General features: G+C 41.6%; 1 protein-coding gene across 3 annotated transcripts in view; it reads right to left on the bottom strand.

Annotated features, from left to right (window-relative positions):
* The window catches only part of WDR59 (WD repeat domain 59), a 66,131-nt gene that overhangs the window by 39,720 nt on the left and 948 nt on the right, over positions 1-25,463 (bottom strand). For 2 of the 3 annotated variants that reach the window (XR_005656900.1, XM_039881072.1), the window contains exons 2-8: positions 17,091-17,140; positions 13,815-13,950; positions 10,252-10,337; positions 9,128-9,208; positions 7,153-7,190; positions 3,923-4,011; positions 930-1,046 (exon numbers count right to left, since the gene is read on the bottom strand). Coding sequence is in view for 2 of the 3 variants with exons in the window: in XM_039881072.1 (XP_039737006.1) it covers positions 930-1,046; positions 3,923-4,011; positions 7,153-7,190; positions 9,128-9,208; positions 10,252-10,337; positions 13,815-13,950; positions 17,091-17,140 (597 nt within the window). In the remaining variant the exon portion in view is untranslated. The remainder of the gene's footprint in view (positions 1-929; positions 1,047-3,922; positions 4,012-7,152; positions 7,191-9,127; positions 9,209-10,251; positions 10,338-13,814; positions 13,951-17,090; positions 17,141-25,463) is intronic. The other variant, XM_039881073.1, reaches the window with a different exon arrangement.

Here is a 25,463-nt window from a genome sequence, read left to right as displayed (position 1 = left end):
CAAAAAAAAAAAAAAAAAAAACCACTTCTGGCACATAAAAGTAAATTACAACCCTAAGGGATTTACAAACCTCAAGACAGAAGTTAACTTTTTAAGACTTAGTGTATGATTCTATTTTTGTTAACCATACCAAAAAAAGACATTGTACACGCCTATATAAACAAAACAAGGCATTAAATTAGTAATTGCTAAGCAAACTTCTGTGGTCCTTCCATGTGGAAGGACCTGACCACAAGGAGGAACTGGAGTGTGAAGCTGACTCTGTGCCCTGCATCCTTCTGAACAAGGGTGCACATCACACCCCAGTCAGAAAGGAAAACAATAAGAAACACTGCACTCTGATGAAGACCAAAAATAACAGGGTCACCGAAAGACATAAAACCGTGAGCATTTCCTGTAAGTTAGAGAATCTCTAATAAAACAACTCTATCCCCGACTTTCGCAATGCCGATATCTGAATGTCATAATTTTGCAGATATAATCACGTGAGAAAACTGCTGTGTTTCACTCCGGACAGACTAATCGTAAACTTGGGAACCTGAACAATTCTGTGGGTGTTCCTCCTTTACTTTACATCTGTAGTGTTTTTTGATGAGCCAGTCTTTCTGATATCTGACTTCCCGGCAACTTATTTGCAAGTAAATCCCTTTTCCTTTCTAAATGCTTTTGTCTCTGACTTCCTTCCACAAAGGGAAAGAAGAAAACTCTCTGAACAAAGTCCAGGAGCCATATCAGATATATGCTACTATATCATTCCTGCTGGTCTACATAACCAGGTTTACTTGCCCAGCTCCCCAAGAAGCATATGCATCCCTGACATGCACAGACTATGCTAATATGCTGTAGCTTTCCTTCCAAAGAAAGTGCTATCACGCAATCTGATGCCTCCCAACACAGCTCCCCCAAATGTACCAGTGGGAACCACTCACCTTGACAGAGTTGTCTTGGCTGGAGGTAGCAAGAATGTGCTCGCTGTCTGGGTGCCAGTCCAGGCCATGGATTTTGGAAAGGTGGGCTGCTAGATATTCCACTGCTATACTGGGTTTCTGCAAAGGATCAGCACTGAGCGTTATCAATTTAGAAAGAACTTATTGAGTGTATACCGCATAACAGTTTGCTGAGTACTGAGTGGGGATATAAGAACACTACTGGATACCACTTCTATCCATAAGAAACTCCACTTTGTTTTGTTTAAAAATAGCAAAATGACAACAAAAAGACTAATCTAGCTCTCCAAGCATGCTCTGTATATGGGCCAGTGAGCATCATCTCCTTCTGCTCTAGCCCATACATGGCTTTAACGAAGGATACTTTTCCTTTTTAGTAGCATGGTCTGCGACTCCTGCTCCCCTTCCTCACAATCACCTAAGAGGGGCTGTGACATCCAAACAGGTCCAACCTCAATCCTGAGGCTAAATTCACCAATCTTAAAGTGACCAAGGCCCCAAAAAGAGAATGAACACACATCGCAAAATAATACATGATTAATAAGCATATTTAAAACAAACTGAGAAAACCTAGAAACATACATTAAAACAAGACCTTTTTTAACTATCAAATTAGAAGATATATGTAAATAATACTCAATGAGGCTTCATTTGTAACTGCTGGTGTACATATAAAGTAGTACAACCTTTTGGGGAAAAATCTGACAAATTTATCAAGAGATTTAAAGTTTTCCTTTCTTAAAGGAATATTCCAAATTCAAAAAAAGCTTTAGATACAAAAGATGTTCATCCTAGTGTTATCTGGAACACAAGAAAACCAGAAATGACACAAATAGGAAGTGGAGAGTAATTTTAAAATCAATTACAGTATAACTATCTGATACAATATGATATAGCCATTAAAAGTTATACTTAGAGATTATAACATGGGGAAAATGCATATGTTGTAATGTTAAATGAAAAAAGTATATACATAACTATGTACTTAATGTGATAAGCCATATTTTTAAAAAAGCATAACACCAAAATGTTAGCATTTGTCTCTGGGTAATAGGACGATGAATGATTTTTACTTTTTCTTTCATATTTTCTACAAAGAGCATCTATTACTCCTATAATTAGCATTAGTCTCTGAGTTTAAGAGTACAGTCTCCACAACCAGCTTCCCTGAATTCAAATCCCACAACACACTGTCCACAGTATACTCATCTGCAGAACAGGGATAAAAATAGTATCTACTTAAAGGTTAGTTATAAAGAGTAATGAATCAATACATATAAAGTTCTCAGAACAATGCCTGACATAATAAATGCTCAGTAAACATTAGTATTATTAGTCAGTGTGAGTTGAAATGAAATCCAACATTATCACTCATACTGTACTTTTTAAAGTCTCTGATGCTTGCTGCCAGTGCTGGTATGACAGTAGAAAGTGCCAGAGTAGTAAAAATATGACCAACAAGTTTTACAATCCATCTGAGCAGAATCCCTAAGTATTGATAGCCAAAAATAAAGTTAAAACCCTTTAAACAAAACAGATAAAAGGCTTGCTGAGGGAAGTCAGGGTTGTTAGCGGACCAACGAGAGGACTAGGAAGGAAGAGTTTGGCAGTACATTTCTACAAGATAAGGAAAACAGGTATTGACAGAGTTCATGGCTAAATACCAAACTGTTTATTTGCCTATGGCTCTGAAAACAGTCCATAGCAAAGACAAATGACCAAACACTTTATTTAAACCATTCGCTATATTTAAATGCTATACTAATAACAAAAGGAATAAAACCAATCAATATAAGAAATAAAGGAGTGGGGGGGAATGGCAATTACCACACTGGACTAAAAGGACAGAGACAAAAACTAACATATGGAAGATGTACCTGTCCAACCTCTACTTATAAAATCACCTTCTCGCCTAAGAGCTATCGAAGGCGGAGGGCTTCGACCAACACTTCCTCCCCAGCAGGTCCTGGCACCTAATCCAGCCAACTCCCAATCTCTGCTTCACTTCCTTCCCCTCCCTCCAACTGTTGAGACCTTACTGCCGGCTAGAAGGGGAAGAGAGCAGGGTGGCTGGCAGCAAAGCTGAGGCTTTCCAGTCTGCACCTGAGTTGGGACAGCCCCTGAACAAGTTTCAGAAAAAACCCAAGGTAGGTGCTCCCCATAGAGGCTGAGGATCTCTAGCCTCCGGTTTCACACAGCAAGAAGCAGTATTTATACCCCAGATCTTACAGAAGCCAATTACTCTCTACGTCATTCCCTCTGGCAGTTAGCGATGGGGTAGGCCCGTTCCCTGTGTCATTATTTTCACTGATGCAAACATACCAAATTTCCAACAGACTTTCCATTACAGAGCAGCCTGGGACCCTGGCACCTCTTTCATGCCTGTCAGTTACACAGGCTGCTGCAGGGAGAACACATGGTCTGCAGGTCCTCTTGGGACTGATGGCACAGCTAGGCTTCTGAGGGAGAATATGAACGTACTGAGGACCCTCCCTCGGTGGTTTATACCAGAGGTATTCTGAATGGTATACATCCTAGGACTACTTTTCACTTTGCAGTCTGGGGCAGCTGACCATACTAGATTAGTGTCCAGTCCCCCAGGCTTGACCTCCTCAATGATACGTTCACTATTATTATCATCTTTACTTTGAAGATAAAGGAACAGAGGCCTGGAGAAGTTTAGTGGCTCAACTGATACCATACTTAGGAGGTAGCAAAGTGAGACTCTAACTTCAGTCAGGCCAAGTTCATTTTCTTAACCACCAATCATAATGCCTCACCTCCCTATCTTCCTTCAACACCAGTTTGATCAGGAAGCAAATGTTATCTGGTACGATGATCTTAAAATGGCAATTTACCACGCTGCATAGGGCACCCTACACTCTTGAGGCAAGCCCGGCTACTCATAACAACATCCTCTTCTTACCCTCTGGGAGGGAAAGAAGGCCAGCTGGGGAGAAGGAGAGGTTACTCACCCGCTTGTCCCAAATGCGCACATCCCCGTCATGACTGGTGGCAAGGCAATTGGCATTTTTTTTATTCCATTTGACCTGTGAGGCACCCGCTGCAAAGAAAAATCAGGGGAAGAAAGCTGCTGCCTTCAACAACTTCAGAACCAGAGGGAGCACATCCAGGGGAGCTGGATAATGAGTTCTAGTTGAATAAGCACAGAACCCTTCAAGTCTCTCTGACTGCACCAACTCCATCATTAAAGAGAAAATGAAGCCCCAAAAATAAATGAATTAAATAACACATGGGAACAGGATCAGAGTCACATAATTGAGGCAATAACTTCCCTTAGGAAAAAACCTATAGGTTATCTCAGAGCAGCATCCGGGGGAAATGTAGTTTCTTAGCAAGCAGAGGGTGAGCATGGCTCTGCAGGTTGGTAATTGACTCATTGCACAACCTGGCTCCTCATTCATCATCTCCGAAGACCATGCCTGCGCTCCCAACCAGGAGAGCCTCAGCTCAGCACCTGCTCCTCCCCCAACCCCGTTTTTTTGTTTTTGTTTTTTGTTTTTTTTTTAGAGAGACAGTCTAGAAAGAACAAAGCCCACAGCTGAAGCTAGATGAATAAGCTCCAGTGTTGCCCGATTCTGCCCTCAGAAGGTTATGTGCACCCCTACCCCCATCTCCCCATCAGCAGTTAGACATGGCCATCGGCCCTGTGCTGAGTCAGCAAAAAGGACACCCTGGCACCGTGTGAACTCAGGCCTTTCCAACTCTGCCAATACATAGAGGTTAACAATGAAAAAGGAGCAACTTAAGAGAGGAGGCGCACTGTAAGATGTCAGAAGGGGCTGAGACGTTTGGAAAACTGGACTATAACAGTAATTCTAGCTGTCTCTTAAAAATAATCGGGTTAATTAAGAACCAAATAATGGCCCACCCTCCCTCCCGCCTCTTCTTGTCCTCCGCTCAGACAACACATGACATTCTGCTTTGACGCCTCTCCCTTTTGGTGGGTGGTTATTACTGGGGACACCATAGTAGATCCAGGGTTTTGGAGAACAATCTGACCCAGGAAGTCGAGAGAGTGTGATAGATAAAGCAAGGACTTAGGATCTAACAGGAAATAGAGTTAAGACCCAGGATTTATCCTTTCTTGGTTTTGGTGAGGATATTTGTTTGTCTGTTCTTTTTTTTTCCCTTGAGTCATTCAAGCACAAGTGGTGGAGACCCCTTAAGATGAAGGAAGGAAGCGAGCGTATTACTTAAGAGACCCAGTTTTGTTTTGGTTTTTTGGCAAGAAAACATATCAGCTAGAGAATGAGTAAGAAGAGCCTGCTCCACTTCCTCATGATGGTGCTTTGATAAGTTCCGAGAAAACACTTTTCCCAGTGGGGGAGCGTGGGGTCTATCAGACCAGGAAACCTCCCAAACATTCACCCTGCTCTGCTAAGTCATGACATCAGGGTCAAACAAAGGTCCCAGCCTGTAAGATTTCCAGACACAGAGAACAACACTCTGGAGCACACCCAGACATGCTCTCACTGACGCCCTACTCCGAAGGCACGAACAAGGTACTCCCGGAGAGATGGGGACCACAGATGTGGGGAGCAGCAGCATCCAAGGCTGCACCTCTCAGGGAAGGTTACATGGGGCAGCTTACAAAGGTCCACAAGCCTCTCAGCTGCCTCTTTTCTCCCAGGGCAGCCTTCCTATCACTGAGAAACCTCGCCGAGGTGCAAAAAGGAAAGAAGTCTCCTATTTCTATTTTTTTAAAGGATCTATAACAGAAAAGAAAGCAATTAGAATAAGTGGGCTGAAAAAAAAAGAACTGCCTTTATTTATAGGGTTCCTCTATGACCAATCTAACTTAGAAACCTGTTACATGGAAATGACAAAGTCAGAGGAACGTGATTGAGGCAGTTACAGACTGCTTGTGTTTTTATTCAGATGGATGTCCTCTGCAACGTCTGTGGACCATTCTACGTCTGAGACTATAAGTGCCTAAAAGTTTGGGGGTGGGGGGACATCAGATCATAAGGACTGTTAAGCCCTGGGCACAAAGGCACAGTGCTTGATTCCTACATCCAAGTATCAAATATTTATGAAGCATTCCCTTGGGTCAGGCACACATGCTGACCTTGTTCTATAGCACCGAATCAGACAGACATAGTCTCTAACCTCACAGACAATCTGGCTGCTTAATAGAGTCGTGATGCTAAATGCCTTTAAATGATGAAGTATGGAGGTGTGGGGAAAAAGAGAAGAATCATGCAATCATTTTGGAACAAACAGCAAACGGGAATTCAAATGTAACAAGAAGATACAAAGGAACAGTATTTAAGAACCAGATAATATAAGTTTTTGGGCTTCATCACGGTGAATAAGGTATACCAGGTTCTATACCCAAGTTCAATTTTCAGGAAGTAGCGGGAACACTCCACGAAAGCTCCAGTTCAGAATCCCAAAAATAGTCAATTCCAACTGAGCAATGAAAACAGATCAGAAAGTAATTTCGAAGACTCAGTGCATCCATATGACATGATACCATGGAGACACAATCGCCACCATCTAGATTGTAGAGAAACCACCGGAACAAACAACCTAGTTTCTTCAATAAATTAACTGCAGGGAATGAAAAACAAACAAACCAAAAAAACTGAGGAAGAAGAACCCCAAGAGAAGAGAGAAAGAGAGAGATTTGGGGAAATTTGAATACTGCTTAAATATTTCATAATAAAGAGCTATTGTTAATATTTTTAGGTAGATTAATGGTACTGTGATTATGTTTTTTTTAAAGGATTCCTCTCTTACAAAAATACTTACTGAAATATTTGTTGATGAAATGATGATAATGAGGATTTAAAATAATGCTTCAAAATAATCCCCAAGAGGATGGGGTGGGGCGGTGGGACAGTGGGTGGAGGAAGATAAGATTGGCCACACATTGACGACTGTGATACTAGACGATGAACAGAAGGCAGTTCATTTTCCTCTATTTTTATAAACATTTGAAAGTTTCTGCAATAGAACACACCAATTTGGTTCCTGTCCTTGAATTCAGACGTAAGTTCCTGACCAAAATCAACAACAGTCCTGACTCTAAATTCTAAGAGCAGCCTGAAGCAAGCCCCTTGCAATGTGGGACTTACAATTCCACCCAGCCATGATGAAGATGGGGTGTGGGGTGGTCAGTGTGAGAGAAGGGATGGAAGGAATGGAATGAAGACAAGCCGGGGGAATATACACTCACCTACGGCAGACAGTGCAATGGTAGGTTTCCTTGTGTCTCTGAAATATAAAAGTAGGAAATCAAATGCCCAATTCATATGCCACCATCCACCTCTGCATGCATTTCTTCACTTTCCTATCCGTGGGTACTTAGAGTTCAGTAGGAATAGGAGGGCCTTAAAAAGAGTGTAAAGAGAAGCCTATCTCTTTCCAGGTAGATGAAGTTTGTCAGTCACTTCAATTGTGGCCAAGTCTGAATTTCAAATCATACAGCCATATCCACAGAAAATGAGTTACATGATTTAGCACAGCCTGGGTGACTCTGATGTAGGAGAGGAAAAAGCCAAAAGAATACCTTCCTGGTGTCATTCCTCCTAATGGAACAAGGGGACGGTCATGGAGGCGTAACTGTGCAAGAACCTCCCCAACAGCATTTCAAAGGTGGAGTGGAAAACTACTCTGGATGTTCACAACAGCCAAGAGGTAGAAGCAACCCAAGTGCCCGTGACCGATGAATGGATAAACAAAACGTGGTATACACATACGATGGAACGTCATTAGGCCTTAAAAAGGAAGGAAATCCTGTCCACGTGCTACGACATAGATGAACCTTGAGGACTTGATGCCAAGTGAAATAAGTCAGTCCTGAAGGAATGAGTACTGTACAATCCTGCTTATTTGGGGTCCCTGGAGTAGTCAAACTCACAGAGACAGAAAAGTAGAACGGTGGTCGCCAGGGGCCACTGGCGGGGGCGGGAGGGTTGGGAGGTTGTTGTTTACTGCGTACAACAGTTTCAGCTCTGCAAGATGAAAACATTCTGGAGATGTGTTGCGCAGCCATGTGAGTATACTAACACTACTGACTGTATACTTCGAAATGGTGAGGACGGTAAATTTTATGTTTTATAACAACTAAAAACAAAAAACAAACAAAAAAAAACCTATTCCTAGATACAACGGGAGACTCTTGGAGAGGTTTATGGTTAACTACAAATGGTGAAATGACAGAACTGAGCGGCACCCTAGGGCTGGGAGGGCCAGACAAGGCCCATCTGCAGCTCCCGCTAACTATTTAGAAAACCTGAAAAGGAATTGTCAGTTCTGTGCCTTTTCATCTTTAAGTTATAAAAACAATTGTCTCATGTAAATGAAGCATATCCTAACCCAGCCCCATAGCTCCCTGGAGGGTCTGTTTCTTTAAAAGCTTCTCTCTTCCATTTCCCCAGATTTTGTTCTTTGCTTCCTCAGGCTCTGCCTTTAACTAATCACCTCTGAAGCGCTAATCTGCATGGAACACAGAAGTCAGCAGACTCACCCTTACTCCCTAAGAATCCCTTTCGCTGGTCTGTCAGGTTTGTCACGCCTCAATGCCCGGTTTTTCTTCCACCTTTCAGTGTAAAATCGCACAAATCCATTGCCATATCGGAGCACAAGAGCCTCGTGAGGGGAAAGGGTGTCCCATCTGGGGAACTCTACAGACTATACCCTCTAGATCGTCACCTCTGTTACAGCAAAGGGAACTTTTCTCTACAGAGAGAGAGGGGAATAGACATTTATTAAGAACTTAAAACACGCCGGGCCCTAGGCCGGGCGCTCTTTATTCTTCACTCCATGAAGAGTAACCCAGGCGGCTCTCGGCCCCCTTTTACAAATGGGGAACTGAAGCCTCACAAAGAGCAAGTAAAGATCTGAGCAGACGTGTCTGTAGCACTGCCTGCTGAGGAGGGAGTTTTACACTAGTACCTAGTGGTCCCCAGTAAGGCTAAGTCTCACCTGCTCACAATGGTACCCGGGTGGATAATGCACCCTCTATTTGTGGCCCTCTCGATCCTGTCTCTCTTTTCCATCCCCCTATGGAGTTTCTCTCACCTCCTAAATCACGTACCCCTCTCTCGGGGTCTTCATTTAGGGGAAACCAAACCAAGACACCTGATCTCTAAGACGAAGGTCTCAAATTGTCCCACAACCAAGTGGTTATGCCTCTTAATTGTTCTTACTTGATATCCCAAATGTAGATGTAGGTGTCCACGGAGCTGGTAACCAGGAGATCTGGCTCAAACACTGCCCAGTCCAAGTCGCTGGGAATACAGGAAATAAACAGGACAACAACATAGAGAAAAAATTCAGTCTGGTTCCAAAGCAGTAGCAGATTTAGTCTCTAGTAGCTTCAGAAAGTCTCTGTGAATGGGCCTCTCAATATGGTTTAAGCTGAGAGTCTCCAAAGCTCTTTGGGAATGAACAAGATTTAACTGAGCTCCAAGGGAAACTTTCAGGTTCTTCCCTTTGTCATCACTAGCTATGGAGCATTTCAACTCACACACACACACACACACACACACACACACACACACACACAACAAAGGAAAAACACATAAAGCAATTTTTAACTTATCATGTTCTAAATCAGACTCAACCACAGGTACCTTGAGTAAACCTCACATCTCTTAAAGCAGTGGGAAACTGCCACGTTGCCATATGGCTTTCAAGGGCAGGCCTCCGGTCCCCTTACTTGTGCCCTCCCCCCTAGAAAGGCAGTTACCACAGGAACAGTTGGCACAGGCTGAGGATCTAGCCTTTCTCATCACTCCCCAGGTCCACTTCACCACTCCTGCGCTCTCTGCTGCTACCTCCCAGGACAAATTTTCCCCACCCAGAAACAGTGATCCAGGGCAAGGGTGGGTCGAGGAACACTCCAGAAGCCAATGGAAGGCCACAAGTGTACGGCAACTGTGCAGCTGGACAATGGCCTATGAGGCAGGCTCCCACGGCTGTCGGAGAAAGAGCACGAGGCTGCCCCCTGATGTCTCTGTACTCGTGGGCACTGCCGACTGTGACCTGAGGGACGCCTCTGGCATAACTCTGTCTCCCTCCTGAGGCAAAGATCAGCTCTAATCTGTACTCTGGGCCAGGCTCTACCTGTCTAAGTTTCTGGGATCGGGGTTAACACTGCACAGATGCTGGTTCCCAAACACCAGCTGCTCTTCGCTGTCCAAGCCATCACCTCAGGGCAAGCCTCCGACCTAACAGCCACCCGGGGCCAACACGACACAGACAGTCAAGCTGTGGAGAAGGTTGTGACGAAGCAACACAGTCCAGGGAACCGTGGAGGGCTGGCGCCTACCTGATGACACGAGTGTGGCCCTGTAAGGTTGTGCCAACCTCCCCACTGCCGTCCTTCCACTTATACAGGTCGACCCGCTGGTTACTCTGAAAAGAAACAAGGCAAAGAAGGCAGCGGGCAGCACAGCTGGACTCACGCTCTCCCGCCAGTCTGCGCGAGGCCGAGCAGGGGAAGCCACATAGAAAGCAACTTGCAACGATCCTACAGGTTGAACTTTTTAAAAAAGCCATCGGAAATACGTACGATTAATATCTGAGCTAACCTCAGCTCAGTACAAGGACTCTGAATTTCAAAACAGAAAGGCACTGCTATCTTCAAAATGAACCCGTCTTGAAAAATTACAGCTAAGCTGAAGCTACAAATGCACCACTGAGTATGTGAGTTATGGTAACGAACTTGTCCCCCAACCACTAGGAGAACCTCCTCCCCGCTCTGGAGGTCACGCACCCATCTCCCCGGCTGCTGTCGCACTAGATTTTTTTCAGCTCACTCTTCCCATTATCAAATGCCTAGAGTCTATCTACCACACTTATAAAGCAGAGGCACAAGAAAGAAAACAGAAACACCACCAAAGGGGTGTCCTAGAAGGCAAAATTACACAGACTCTTTAAACTGGTCTGTATGGAATTTCTTAAAGATCTAAGCAGAAAGATACAGAGAAAATGGGCCAGAAGAAACCACGACTACAACAGAAAAAGATAAGAAGAAAAAGGTTTGATTAAACTATATTTCACTTAAACAAACCAGCAAAAGCTCCCTAACTATCATGAGCTTATGAAACAAACTAAAAGTGAATAAAGATTACTAATAGGCCATTTAATAATTTCTGAACTGATATATATAAAACTGATTTTCATTACAGCTCAGAGTCAGATAGATATATAGAGTTCTGAGATTTTTATCCTGAAATGCCAGATTCCAATTCTAAATAGGTAAAATTCCTGTGAAAAGGTTAGGATTCAAAATAGCTTCCACTGGGGATAGAAGTGAAAAAAAAAGTCCCCTCATCTTATAATATTATCTGCCATTTCCAGAGGGTTTGCTAGTGCCAGTCTATGAACTGGGCACCTTGGGAAACCTGCCCTCTGCTCCTTCCCACCACACTGTACACCGGTGGTGTCATCGCCCATGACAGATGAAGCACGTCTCATATAGATGAGGCAACTGAGACTCAATCAACTAAGGCTCAAAAACAAAAAATAATCAACAAGTTGAATTTTATCAAAAATTAAAACTTTTATGTATCAAAGGACATTATCAAGAAAGAAAAAAGATAATCTACAGAACTAGAGAAAGTGTTTGCAAATCATATACCTGATAAGAGTCTAATAACAAAAGTATATAAATAACTATTATAACTCAACTGCAAAAAGACAAGTAACTCAATTCCAATTAAAACATGGGCAAAAGACTTGACTAGACATTTCTCCAAAAAAAGATATACTGATGGCCACCTGGCACGTAAAAAGATGCTAAACATCATTAGTCATTAGGGAAATGCAAATCAAAACCACAGTGAGGTACCACTGCCACCCTAGGATGGCTATCATTTAAAAAAATTTTTCAATAATAAAACAGGAAATAACTAATTTTCATGAAAATGAGGAGAAATTGGAACCTTTGTGCATTGCTGGTGGGACTATAAAACAGTTCAGCCACTGTAGAAAACAGTTTGATAGTTCCTCAAAAAGTTAAACACAGACTTACCATCTGACCCTACAATTCTACTGCTAGATATATACCACGAAGAACTGAAAACAAGTACTCAGAAAGTACATGTACACGCATATTCATATCAGCACTATGCACAAAAGCCAACCCAAACATCAATCAGTGGAAGAACGGATAAACAAAACGCAGTCTATCCGTACAATGGAATATTATTCAGACAAAAGGAATAAAGTGCTGATACATGCTACAACATGGATAAAGAAGCCAGACACAAAAGGTCATGTGTTGTATGATTCCATTTATATGAACTATCCAGAACAGATAAATCCATACAGACAGAACATGGATTGGTGGTTGCCAGGGGCTGTGGGAGGGGGAAATGGGGAGAAACTGCTTAATGGTAAATGGTCTGACGCTGAAGTGATGAATGTTTGGGAACTAGATAGACGTGGCAGTAACACAACATTGTGAACGCAATAAACGACACTATATTTTCATTTTAAAATAATCATCTTAAAAAAAAAAGGCTGTCTTTCTCGCCACTCATAAATAAATGCAGTGTTAATTCACTTGGACCGAGTACTAAGGGGTCAGCCTAAATCAGTGCTTCCCAATCAGGTCAGCCTAAATCAGTGCTTCCCAGGGGACATTTAACAATGTCTAGAAACATTTTGGGTTATCACAATTAGGGGAGAGAAGGGGATGTTAGTAGGTAGGGGTCAGGGATGCTGCTAAATCTCCCGCAGTGCACAGGACAGCCCCCGCCACAAATAATTACCTGGCCTGACTTGTCAATAGTGTCAAGGTTGAGAAACCCTAAACCAAATGAGAGGCTGAGTAGAGAGGGGAGCTAAAGGGCCTTGAGACATCAGTCAACGAAAAGAGCATCCTTCCTAACACACAGGAAAGAGGTGGAGAATGGGACAGCAGCAGACTGACTCGCCCCTTCCCCTTCAGAACAGTCCCCAAACCAGTTCAAGCTCAGACACCCACGGCTAAAGTTAGGTAGTCAGATATTATTATGGAAATGATGGGGAAGAGCAGCTTTTGAAAGGTTCCTTCAAGAGCTGACAACGTCACTCTTTTCTCAGATGCTTTCCTCTCATGGACTGTCAGTCCCAATAAGAACAGCCTCAGATAGCACTATGAATGGTCACATCTGCTGGACAATAAGAAAGGTTCCTATAGATACTGTCCTTCTGGCCCAGTGCAAAAGGAGCCAAAGATCGAGATCTCTTATTGTTCTAGGAGAACAGAATGCTGACAGAGAATCTGATGAAAGATACCAGAGATGATATGCCCAGAATTTTCTCTCGGTCATGAATCCCTTGGAAAACCTAATAAAATGTATACACCTTTTCCCTGGAAAAATTCACACATAATCAGGCACATAAAATTTTCAGACGGTCAACTGATCTAATGAATCCCAATCAAAAAAGAACCCCTTCCTTTAAGTGAAAAAAGAACCCCTTCCTTTAAGTGAAAAAAGAACCCCTTCCTTTAAGTGAACCCCTTCCTTATGGAACCTTCTAATTCCTCTGAAAGCAGTGAAGATCAATGCCAGACCAGCTCACTAGTTTCCCCTTACAATATCTTTCATGGTCACTGACTAGTTACATTGCTGCTAATGAAAACAGGTTCTCATCAGACATGGAAATGTTTCTCTTCCAAAATGTAGATTTAATCCTTAGAAACACAAGGTCTGGCACCTATAGCACCAGCAAAACCTTTTCATATATTTTTTTTCATCTGTAATTTGTCTCTATCTTCCTTCCACACCTCTTTTTCACCTGAGAAACGAGGGTTACATTCTCTTCTCTGCATAAGATATATAGCTTCCAGCCCCAGATCACACTTAAAAGCCTTTTCCTGTTCTCCTTAAGTAAGCTCACCGAAGCTGCAAAATAGTGCGCGAAGCTGTCGTGAGGGTTCCACTGCACAGCTCCAATGTCCCATTTGCTCTGGCGAGAGATCTTTCGGTGACCTTCGAAAGGGGCATCTAGATTAACGATGTACAGGAATCGGCGGCTAGGAAAACAACATCGATATTATGAAATATAATAGCATTAGCATTGAGATAGAAAAGCACATTCAGAATGACATATGGTTTGCAAGCAGTGCTCAAAAAATCCCCAGATATATACAACTGTTCATCTCCTCTGAAAGGCACACAAGTGACAAGAGTAATTCAAGGTGGCCGTTAGACAAGCGGGTGCCATATCCCTGTGAGAATCTACCTCTGGAGACGGTCTTCCCTACCATATCCATGACAGTCTGACTTCCTCCCACTGCACTCGGAGCTCAAACCCTGCCCCTCCCCCAGCCTCTTCCAATCCCCCAGTTAGGACAGTCACGTTTCTATGTTACTCCTAATACATGGTCTGCACTTCGACAGCAGTATTTATCTCTAGCAGAACCGCTAATGCTCAGGCTCTCGTCCCCAACCTACTGAGTGTTTGGAATACGGACCATGTCTCGAATATCTCTGTACATCCAATCCAGCATCACTAAGCAGAGTGCTCTGTACTCAATAAATGTGTACTGAATTAAACACATCACTTATCGCTTAGCCAAATATCCTATAGAAAAATCTCAAATTCCCTTGCAAGCTGGCCAACTGGAAAGGGAACTAAATTAAGTCTATCAAGAGGGTAGAAATAATAACCGAAAAATAATAATAATGAAAATAACATATGAAGTGCATATAATGCTCTAGGTGCCAATCAATGTAAAGGAACTGAAAACAAAGATGCTCTATGTTCACCTATTTTTCTTTTTTTTAAGTGAAAAATCCTTGGTGTATGAATCAACATTTCAGCAACCATCAGCCAGCCATTGATTCATTGCTGGAGAGCGCTCCAAGGCCCTGGATATCAAAGATAAGTGGGCTTAATAACGAAGAAAAAGATAAAGTCCCTGCTTGGAAAAGATAGGAAACGGAAAGTTAAGGTGGCATGTTAAACTCTAGCAGAAACCCTAGGAGGGATGGTTATGAAAGAACGCACAGGTAAGACACAAATTCACGGAACTCCTGGGACTTCTGAGAAAGTTGCTGCAGAACAAAGATCTGGAACCTCTGACCTCCTCCAAAGGAATCACCGAGTCCTATGGCAGGCAGGCTGGCATCTTGCCATTAGAACGAAAAACAGGAAAAGGCTAAGGGCTATACATATGGGGTGTGTGTCAACAGGAGAGTCACAGACATTCCGAAGCAAATACAGAACAGAAAGTGGGAACTTCGGGGAAAACGTGCCTGATTAAACATGTGTTTATCTTCGGGCCCCCTCTGAAGACCCACTAAAATAAGGGTAAGAACATAAAAGACAGAAACCCACAAAAACAAAGAAAATGAAAGAGGCAATGAAAAGCAGATGGATAAATGGTAACCGATCTAGAGAAAGGAAGCTAATGCCCAAGTGTCTGCAGAGAAGTGGTGAGAAGCAAGCTGATCCACAGCGCCCGGCCCGCTCAGGAGCTGCGGGCTGCGGGCTGCGGGCTGCGGGCAAGAGGAAGAGAGAGAGGGCTGGACAACCAAAAGCAGAACAAAATACAAAACCGGAGACTTGTTTGAAGGAACGCTCCGCAGAGTGGTTTAAGCACACCCCACAGAGCCAGATGGCCGCCTCCCCATTCTCCTTCACCCGAGCGGAGGGTGGGTGATGTGCTTCAGAGAAATGATATCAGAGAAGCTGGGGGCTGGGACAAGGGGCACAGCAAAGTAAACGAGAGGGGCTGTGCTCAGAACGGGACGTGAAGTGCGATGTGAGACCCTCGGGCCTCTCTCCCGGCTCAGCACTCACAATGCTTAGCTTTTAGTCTTCAGACAGTGACTAGTGACAAGAGGAATCTTCCCAGGAAGAAATGACCAACTCAAGAAGGAAAAAGCAAACAAATAATAACAACAAAACCTTGGGGATAATGGCATTTGGGCACCCTCTTACAAAGGGGCCTGGTTCCCACCGGATCAACCTACAGTGAACCCCACCACCACTCAGGTGAACAGATTCCATCACTCTCTAATATTAACAGAGCCCACGAGGATCGGCCACCAGAGGAAATCTAAAAGACAGACCAAAACAAAAAAAGAAAAAGGAAAGGAAAGAAAAATCTAGAATTAATATTCTCAGAGGCAAAAGAGGACAATGTAAAGAACAGAGACTCAAAAAAAGAGCTCTTAGAAATTAAAATTTAAGTTGAAATCCGGTAGAAGGGTTGGAAGTTAAAGTACCAGAATGCAAAAGCAGACCAGAAGAGAACCCGTACAGGATATGTGACACAACTAACAATAGCTCCAGAAAGAATGAGAAGAAATAGAGGAGGGGAAATTATCAAAGACACAGATTGCCAGACCGAAAGGGCCACCCAAGGTGCTAAAAATTATTCTGTATCTTAATCTGAATGGTAACCACAAAGTGTTATGTCTGTAAATTTATTTAATCTATTCGGTTAAGTATATACTTTATATACATATTTAAAGTTCAAATAAGAAAATGAAAATGGTGAGCTTCAATTAAAATCATGCTGAAAAATAATATGAATGCAATCATATCTAAGAACACCCCAAAACAGAAACACTTGCATGATTTCCATTCACGTAACCCTATTTTCTCTTAGAATGCTACGAATGGCAATATCCACATCAGTAAATGCTAAGAAGGCTAACATTTGAAACACAGTTATTGGAGGGCACCTGAGAGTATTTTATGGGTTGTCAATATAGCTATATGAGGCTAAGTATATGTTATATTTTTATTCGTTTAGATAAAATAAGCATTAATGTAAAAGGGGGGGGCACTGAAGGTCCCTACACATTGAATGAAAAAAGACCCACATGAAAGCAATCNCCAGACCCCTCAATCCTAGTAACTAACTATCCGTGAGACCACACCAGATACCATCCTTCTAAAGAGTCTGCTCAGTAAACAGAAAATTCAAGACCAAACTACCAGCCACTAAAATTTCGAAGGAATTTTATTGCTTACCTGTTAGGACAGGGATAAAAATAAACTGCAAATAATCCCTACCTGTACCCCTGAGGTCACTAGGATAACAAAACTAAACACTACAACCGTAATTCAAATATAAGAGTATTTTCCAATTTACCAGAAACCTCTTGATTTGTTATTTGTTCCCAGAAGTCATGGCAGAGAAACAGCAAGCTCACTTACCCGGAAAGCACTGCGTGCTGCCCCAGACAGTCCACAGACATTGCAGTTGCCTGTGAGAGAGAACACAGATTCAGTTCTGCCAGCATAGCCAGCTTAGGCTGGAAAAGACAGGCAAGTAGTCAGTCACCTTGGGGTCTTCCTCTTCCCATGGCCCAGGTAGTCCCCAGTAGGCAGGTATCATCAGTTGTCTACAGCGGATACTTTTACCCACTTCTAGTTCTCATCCAAATTTCACATTCACTTTCACAGTAGGGCAATTGCTGTCTTCTCCCCTCCAACGCCAGGACTACACACGACAAAACTGGTGTATTCTAAATTGAGGAGACAGAGGTCCTGGAGCTCTTGGAGAATCTGACTAGCGTGGAGCACACAGAGCTACTCAGAGCCCCTCCCAAGCAAAATCTAACCTGAGACAAATCTCACACACTGACACACACACATCCCTCACCCACGCTTTTCCAAAGGGCATGGACTCCTCCTCCATGCTGAACTGCAGTGGTAATGTTCACACACCGACCCTACTGAATCCACAGTCATATTCTTGTTATTGGGATGCCTAGTTCCTATTTAATGAGATTTCTAGTGCATTTCACTACTTTCCTTTTCCCAGGTCTCCCAATTCCTAGGAAACACCATCTTTTCAGGATCCAAGAGACCATACCAGATCAAATGAATGTACATTCAGGCTGAAGCATGAGGCTGATTTTAATTAGGCAGTTACAGCCCTAAATTCTCTTACTTGAACAAGTTCAAATCCTGCTGCGTTCTCAGGGCACTGTCTGAAACAGTTTGTGCCACTGTTTGGTTATTAAATGCTTTTAAGTTATTTCTAAGAGACTATCAAGAAAGAAGCCATTTTGTATATGCTACTATACTCACAAATCACAGATGGTGAACAGAAATTCTCTTACTCTCACTGGTCTTATTAATGGGATTCTCATACTCATACACCCTCCAGAAACATATCATAGGTAATAATGGGGACAAGATGCCAGAGTGTTCTCACTGGAGGCTGAAAGTGTTTATTATGCATCCTTCATTCTACTAAAGTCATGAGCAGAGAAAAGCCCAGTTGGAAAGGCAGGCCGTGAAATGAGATGCCATTTTCAGAACTCTCCTGTGCGATTTACAGATTGAAGGTAAGAAAGAAAGCAAGATGGTACCTCCAACCAAGGGTAGTACCATCTTTCGAGAGGGTGTGCAATAGGCAGAATCCTAAGGTGGCCCTAAGATTCTGGGCCCTTGATATACGCATACATTCTCCTCATTATTCAAATACTAATCAAGGTACTACTGTGAAGGGATTTTGTAGATTAGATATAATTAAGGTCCCAAATCAAATGACCTTAAGCTAGAAAGACCTGAAATGACACAAATGTCTATCAGCAGATGAATGGATAAACAAAACGTGGTATATACATACAATGGCATACATGCTACAATATGGATGAACCTTGAAAACATTAGGCTGAGTGAAATAAGCCAGGCACAAAAAGACAAATATTGCATGAGTCCATTCATACGCAGTACCTAGAATAGGTAAATTCATTGAAACAAAAAGTAGAATAGAGGTTGCCAAGGGCTGAGAGGAATGGGAAATGGGGAGTCATTGTTTGAGTACAGAGTTTCTGTTTGGGATGACGAAAAAGTTCTTGGGAGCAGGGTGGTGGGGAGATATAGATACCTAATTACATCATCCCTTTATCTAGTTCTAAAGGTCAGAGACAGAGGAAGTCAGAGATTTGAAGGGTGAGCTAGGTCAGTTCCCCTAAGATCACATGCCTAATGTCTCATACCTGAGCAAAGACTATAATGTATGCATTATCAGATTTCATAGAATAAAACCAAACTGAACCCGCTGATATAAAAAAGATCAGATCATTTCCAACGACAAGAGCCAATCTCTTTCAATTAGAGACAGACCCTGCTGCCAAGGCTGCTTTTGAACCATTGCTGTCTGATGCTTACTAGAGGTTATCTCCTCCAGGTTCTGTTTACACGCCCGGAATATTGGGTGTTTCTCAGAAAGTTTCTCCCTTTAAAATGCAAACATCTTCACTTCCCCACAAACGAAAATGGCACAAACTATAACTAGAAAAATCACCTAACTTTTCTGAGTCTCAGATCTTTATCTGTAAAATAGGAGGGTAGATGAGAGATATCTTCTAAAAGTCCTCTCAGCATCATGAGTCTATTTTGTCAAGCTAAGTTTGTTGCTTTATGAGGCAAGGTTTCTAATATAATCATAATAATTAACATGTATCAAGCACTTAATGTACACTGGCAACTGTGCGAAGTGCTCTGTGTTGATTATGTCATTTAACCCTCAGAGCAACTTTATAAGGTAGTGAGCAGAAGAGTTATCGGCAGGTATGAGACTGCTAACCTTAGAAAGGCCTGCTTTCAAGGTTGGCCCTTAGCTCTGGGAACTCTCATTCAGGAAGTATTCCCATCATTCTCTCACTGGTATGAGTGGCACACTGTGCCTAAACTGTATGTACAAACAATGTGGTTTCTGTTGAGCATTTGTTACCCTTCCAGGAATCTGGAATTTTGGTACATGCTAGCCAGAGGGTGCCCATGTGACCAACCCCAAATAAAAACCTTGGGCACCGAGTCTCTCATGAGCTTCGGTGGTAGACAACATTTCACATGTGTTGTTAAAGTTTGATGCTGGAGGTATTAAGCATGTCCTGAGTGACTTTACGATGAGAAGACTTGATATCTTGTGCACGGTCGTCTCCACCTGACTTTACTTTCTCCCTTTGATTTTGTTTTGTGTCCTTTTGCTAAAGTAAGTCGTAACTGCAAATACAACTGTGAATCCTCCTAGAGAAACTGGGAAGGCTGGGGGGAATCCTGGACACAGGCAGGTACTATTATCCTTGTTTTACAGATGAAGAAATTGAAGCTTAGAAAGGAGGTAACTTGTCTGGGAACACATGGCAGATAGGTGACATAGGAAAAGCAGGTACCAAAGCTGGATTGCTCCAGAAAAATACATGGACTACCCACTACTCATAGCTTTCCTCTTAGCTAAATAATTTGGCAAGTTGTTTTTGTTTTTTCAGAGCAAAAAAAAGTCCTCAGTCTTTCTCTGTGTGGAAGTTATAGACTACTAAGCCATCAACCACTAGGGCAGCAGAGAGCAAACTTTCTGCCAAGATGCCTCGTTTTCAATTTCGAGGTAACACATCCCACAATCTAGCATTTCTACTCCTATGTAAATACCATGCTTATATATCATCATCTACAATAACAAAAAAATTAGAAACAACCAAAACGTTTAACGACAGAAGGATAAACCAACTGTGGCATATTCACACAATGGAACATTACTTCACAGCAAAATTAGTAAACCACGGGCATGGTAATGAACATGGATGAACCTCAAAAACAACGCAGGGCAAAAAGAAAGCAAGTCACAAAATTCACAGTATATGATTCCATCTATATAATGATCAAATACAGTCAAAATAAAACATTGTTTCCATTTATACATGTGTGGTAAAACTACAAAGAAAAGCAAAGAAATGATTAATCCAAAATTCAGGGCAGTCTCTGCCTCTAAAAGGTCTTAAGAGAGCGATACGAGCTAGAGAAAAGGTATTGAGGCTTAAAAATAACTGGAATGACCTATTCCTTAAGTTTTGAGGAGGGCATATTTTATTATTCTTTATGGGGGTACCAATCATTCATATGGACGACATATTCTATAATAAAATAACTGCACTGTACTCCAGCTGATAAAGTAGTTTCCTTAGAAGGTACAGGTTAACAATTCTGAAACCACTGCACATGTCCACTGAAATGACAGCTAAGGAAATGGATGGAAGATGATAGGAGCCAGGTTTCTCACTGTGGGAGTGGGAGGTGACTGATAAGCCGAGAGTGGGAGTCACAATGATCCCTGAGATAATGGATCACGGTTGAAGATGTTAGTATGAACTCATGTTCAGCTTAATATAGACAAAGATGGTTACATACAGAAATATTTACAGCTATCTGTATATACATGGATTCGTACACATTCATACATTTCTTGTTTTGTCAGCTGAAAGGGCCTAGAGGCAATGACACTCCAGTAGCAATAAGCACCTCTAGCACCAGATCTTGATTTCTAATATTCTCCAATAAAAGAAACCAGGGTTTCTTGCAGCTATGGCTAATTTTAGGACTGGGATAGAAAATATACATGATGAGAGTTGAGCATCTTGTAGTACTCAAAAGTATTTAAAAAAAAAAAAAAGATGGGGTATGCCAAGGGAACACGAGAACCAACTGAAGGAGCTCCCAGTGGTGAAAGCTGGAACAATTGGAACAATTTGGGCAATAAAATAAAGTATTGGATTCTAATCCAAAATACGAAATAAATAAGAGTTCATACTGATATAAACAAATAATTGATAAATAAATGGGGGAGAGTAACTCCCCACTCTTTAAGCATGGGCTGCATGTAGCAACTACCTCCCAAAGAGTACAGTAGTCCCCCCCTTATCCACCAGGATACATTCCAAGATGCCCAGTGGATGCCTAAAGCCATGGCTAGTACTGAACCCTACATATACTATGCTTTTTCCTATATATACACATACCCATGATAAAAAATTTAATTTATATATTAGGCACAGTAAGAAATTACAGTAATAATAATAGAACAGTTATAACAATATATTCTAATGAAAGTTACACGAATGTGGTCTCTCTCTCAAAATATATTACTGTACTACACTCACCTTCTTACAATGATGATGTGAAATGATACAATATCTACGTGATGAAATGAAATGAAGCAAATGACCTAGCATTAGGCTACTACAAGGGTTAATTGAAAACAAGCAATGAGATACCGAGACAGCTGAGATGGCTACTAAGTGACTAACCAGTGGCAGCGTATATACGTATATATGCTAGACAAAAGGCTTATTCATGTCCTGGGCAAGATGGAGAGGGACAGTGCAAGATGTAAACATCCTATTCAAAAAGGCACAAAATTTAAAACTTATGAATTGTTTATTTCTGGAATTATCCATCTAATATTTTCAGACCTCTGTTTACTGGAGGTGACTGAAACCATGGAAAGTGAAAAGGCCAATAAAGAGGGACGACTGTACAGACAGAGGGCAAAAGTACATTTACAGTATGGAAACCTGACAAGCACTACCTCAGCCAGATGATCAAGGTCAATATCAACAATGGAATGTCATGATCATTGCATATACACTTGGTATCATGTGATGAGCATGTTCCTTTTCCTCTGGGGTATTCCTCTCAAAAACCCATAATCCCAGTCTAATCATGAGAAAGACATTAGACAAATCCCAACTGAGGGACATTCTACAAAATATCTGACTAACACACCTCAAGACTGTCAAGCCATCAAAATCTGAGAAATTGTCACAGCCAAGACAGGCCTGAGGAAACATGACAACTAAATGTAATGTGGTATTCTCAATGGAATCCCGGAATAGGAAAAAGATACTAGGTAAAAACTAAGAAAATCTAAGTATGGATCTTGGTTAATAATAATATATCAATACTGATTCACTAATTGCAGAAAATGTACCACACTAGTGTGAGAGTTATTAACAGGAGAAACTGGGTGCAGGTATATGGGAACTCCCTACTGTCTTCCCAATTTTTTTATAAATCTAAAGTAATATAAAACAAAAATTTATTTTGAAAATCATGAAAACCTAAATACTTTTTCTTAATTCCTCTTATTATTAATCAATGCGTTGATTTGTCAAATTTATTCATTCAACAAACATTTGTTGAGCGCTGCTGCACACCGAGGACTATTCTAGGCACCAAGGACACAGCAACGAGGCAGCCTCCACCCTCTGGGAACTTACACTGCAGTAAGGGGAGAAAGATGAAAATAAACTGAGGGAAAAGTAGTGTGAGATGTGATCTGAGAATTAGGCAGACACCGGCACACAAAAACAGTCCAAAATAAGGAATTTATATTTTATTCTAGGTACAATAGGAAGCCACTGAAAGATTTTCATAAACAGAGGGATATGAACTAATTTGTTTTTAAATATATCACCTCAATATTTATTACAGCTCCAATCGTAATTGCCCAAAACAGAAAACAATTTAAATGTCCATAAACAGGTGGATGGATACACAAATTGTGATCTATCCAATACTACTGGGTAATAAAAAGGAACAGACTAACTGGTATGTTCAATGTGAATGAATCTCGAAAGCACTAGGCTAAGTGAAAGAAGCCAGACTCAAAAGGTTACACAACCTACGATTCCTTTGTTACAAAAATCACTTCAGTAAACTGCCAAGAGATGGAAGTAAGGGAAGGAGAATGGCTACGCAGAGGCGTGAGGGAGTTTGTTAGTGTAAGGGAAATGTTCCATATTTAACTGTGGTGGTGGTTACAGGGCTATATACATTTGTCAAAACTCAACAAAATGTACACTTAAAAGGGTAAATTTTATTATACATTAATTATGGATTTTTAAAAAACACTTGTGTGGAGGATATATGGAAAGGGGGCAAAAAGCTAGGGTGCAAGGAGAGGTCCCAGAATATGTCCAACTACTATGACATTGAGTTTGAGATATCTCACAGATGCTCAAGTGGACATGTTAAGCAGACAGTTATTATGAGTCCAAAGTTCCTATCTTTATCACAATAGTCATATCCTGTAGTATTTTTGCATTTACTGTTAAGAGACTTGTTAACTGCACATTGTCACCTTACCTCTCTTTGCGAGGGGAAGCTATTCAATCTGCACTACACTTTCCAATACCATGGCCACTATTCACGAGTGGCAATTTAAATGGCAACTAATTAAAATTAAAAATAAAATATCTCAGTTGCACTTCCCCATTTCAAGTGTTCAACAGCCACATTTCCATCATCGCAGAAAATTCTTCTCGATGATGTTACCTTAGAAGATTATCTCTAAATTTTCTTACAGTGTTAACACTCATTGATTCCAGGGACCACTGCAGAGTAGTTGCCTAGCAGCACTGGTTCCTCAGTATTAATCGGTGACAGTAATATTTCAAGGTACTGTCTGGTAAAATAAATGATGCTTGTATAAGCTGTTAAAAAAAAAAAGTTTTACCTTTCAAGCTGAGGTTTTTCACTGAAAACCTAAAAACTGTTTTTTTTTTTCAAGTTGTTTCGAAAAGTTTGTTCTGGCCTTCCTTCTCAGAAAGACAATATTAAGAGATTCAACTTTTTGTCTCATTAATGAAACAGTTAATAAAATGGGTCCTTACCCCCAACAATTACCACCAGAATCAACCACAAAACCATGCTAATTCACACCAATATGTACCATTCCAACTGAATGAATAGAAAAATCAGAAAAACAGCAACTCCACAAAACAGTTGAATTAGCCAATTTACTTTGTCCTCTTACTTTGACAACTGCTGTTTCGATTTATTTAAAACTACTTCATAGCATCCTAATATATGTGTCAGCACTCTCTCTGCGGGTCTCTTCAATTACATTTCTAGAGGGAAGTAGGGGTGAGACTACCTGGGCTTCTATGAGAATTAAAGGATTTACAGATTAGTAGCTTCCCAATTAACAGGCTCAGAGGTACCATACATGATTTTGTTCTTAGTCCTCAGTGAAAGCAATTAACAAGAAAGGTGAAAGGAGTATGGCGCCTCCCTTGGGAAAGCCCACCTCTACGAGACACCCGGTGCTGACGGTGCAAAGTGCTTCAGGATCCTTTAATCGGAATACTGCTCCTCCAATTCTCCATGGGAACTCCGTATCAGACAGCACCATAGAGCAAGATGGCAGGTGGCTCCCCCAACTCATTACCTTTATGGCATAAGAGGAGATGGGGTTTTATAAAAAAGAAACCACATCACCCCCTTGTTGTAATCCTAATTTCCCTTCAGTATAAATCACCTGAGTATCAACACAGTGCCTGGCACAGTGTGCTCCTGGCAAGAGCTCAATAAATCCTTGTTGAACAAATGAGTGAATGAAAGCCTGGCACTCAGAAGGTATTCCATAAATATTTGCTGCATGAAAAGCATAAAAAAGAGAATCACAAAGACACTGTCCTCGATGCTCAGGATAGGGGGAGGGACGTGGCATTTATTGAGGAACCACTATATGACAGGCCATGCAGTATGAAGCAAAGTAGTGCAGTGAGGCCAACAAGAGCTCTGGGACCAGAGGCCTGAGTTCAAATCCCAAAATGGCTACATAATGGAAGGCCTTGGCCAAGTCACTTGGGATCAGCCAAACCCGGATCAGCTCCCCTGTTTGGAAAAAAGGGGTAAGATCTACTTATCTTGTGTGGTTCTTTCATTAATTAGAATAAGAAAACGTGGATAAATCACTTAGCACAAGTCCTGGCATATGGAAGACAAAATAGA

The sequence above is a fragment of the Pteropus medius genome, unplaced genomic scaffold (assembly GCF_902729225.1).
Source record: "Pteropus medius unplaced genomic scaffold, Ma_sr-lr_union100, whole genome shotgun sequence".
In the NCBI taxonomy this organism is placed as follows: Eukaryota; Metazoa; Chordata; class Mammalia; order Chiroptera; family Pteropodidae; genus Pteropus; species Pteropus medius.
The sequence above is the reverse complement of the archived record's forward strand: the minus strand, read 5'-3'. Positions and strand labels throughout refer to the sequence as shown.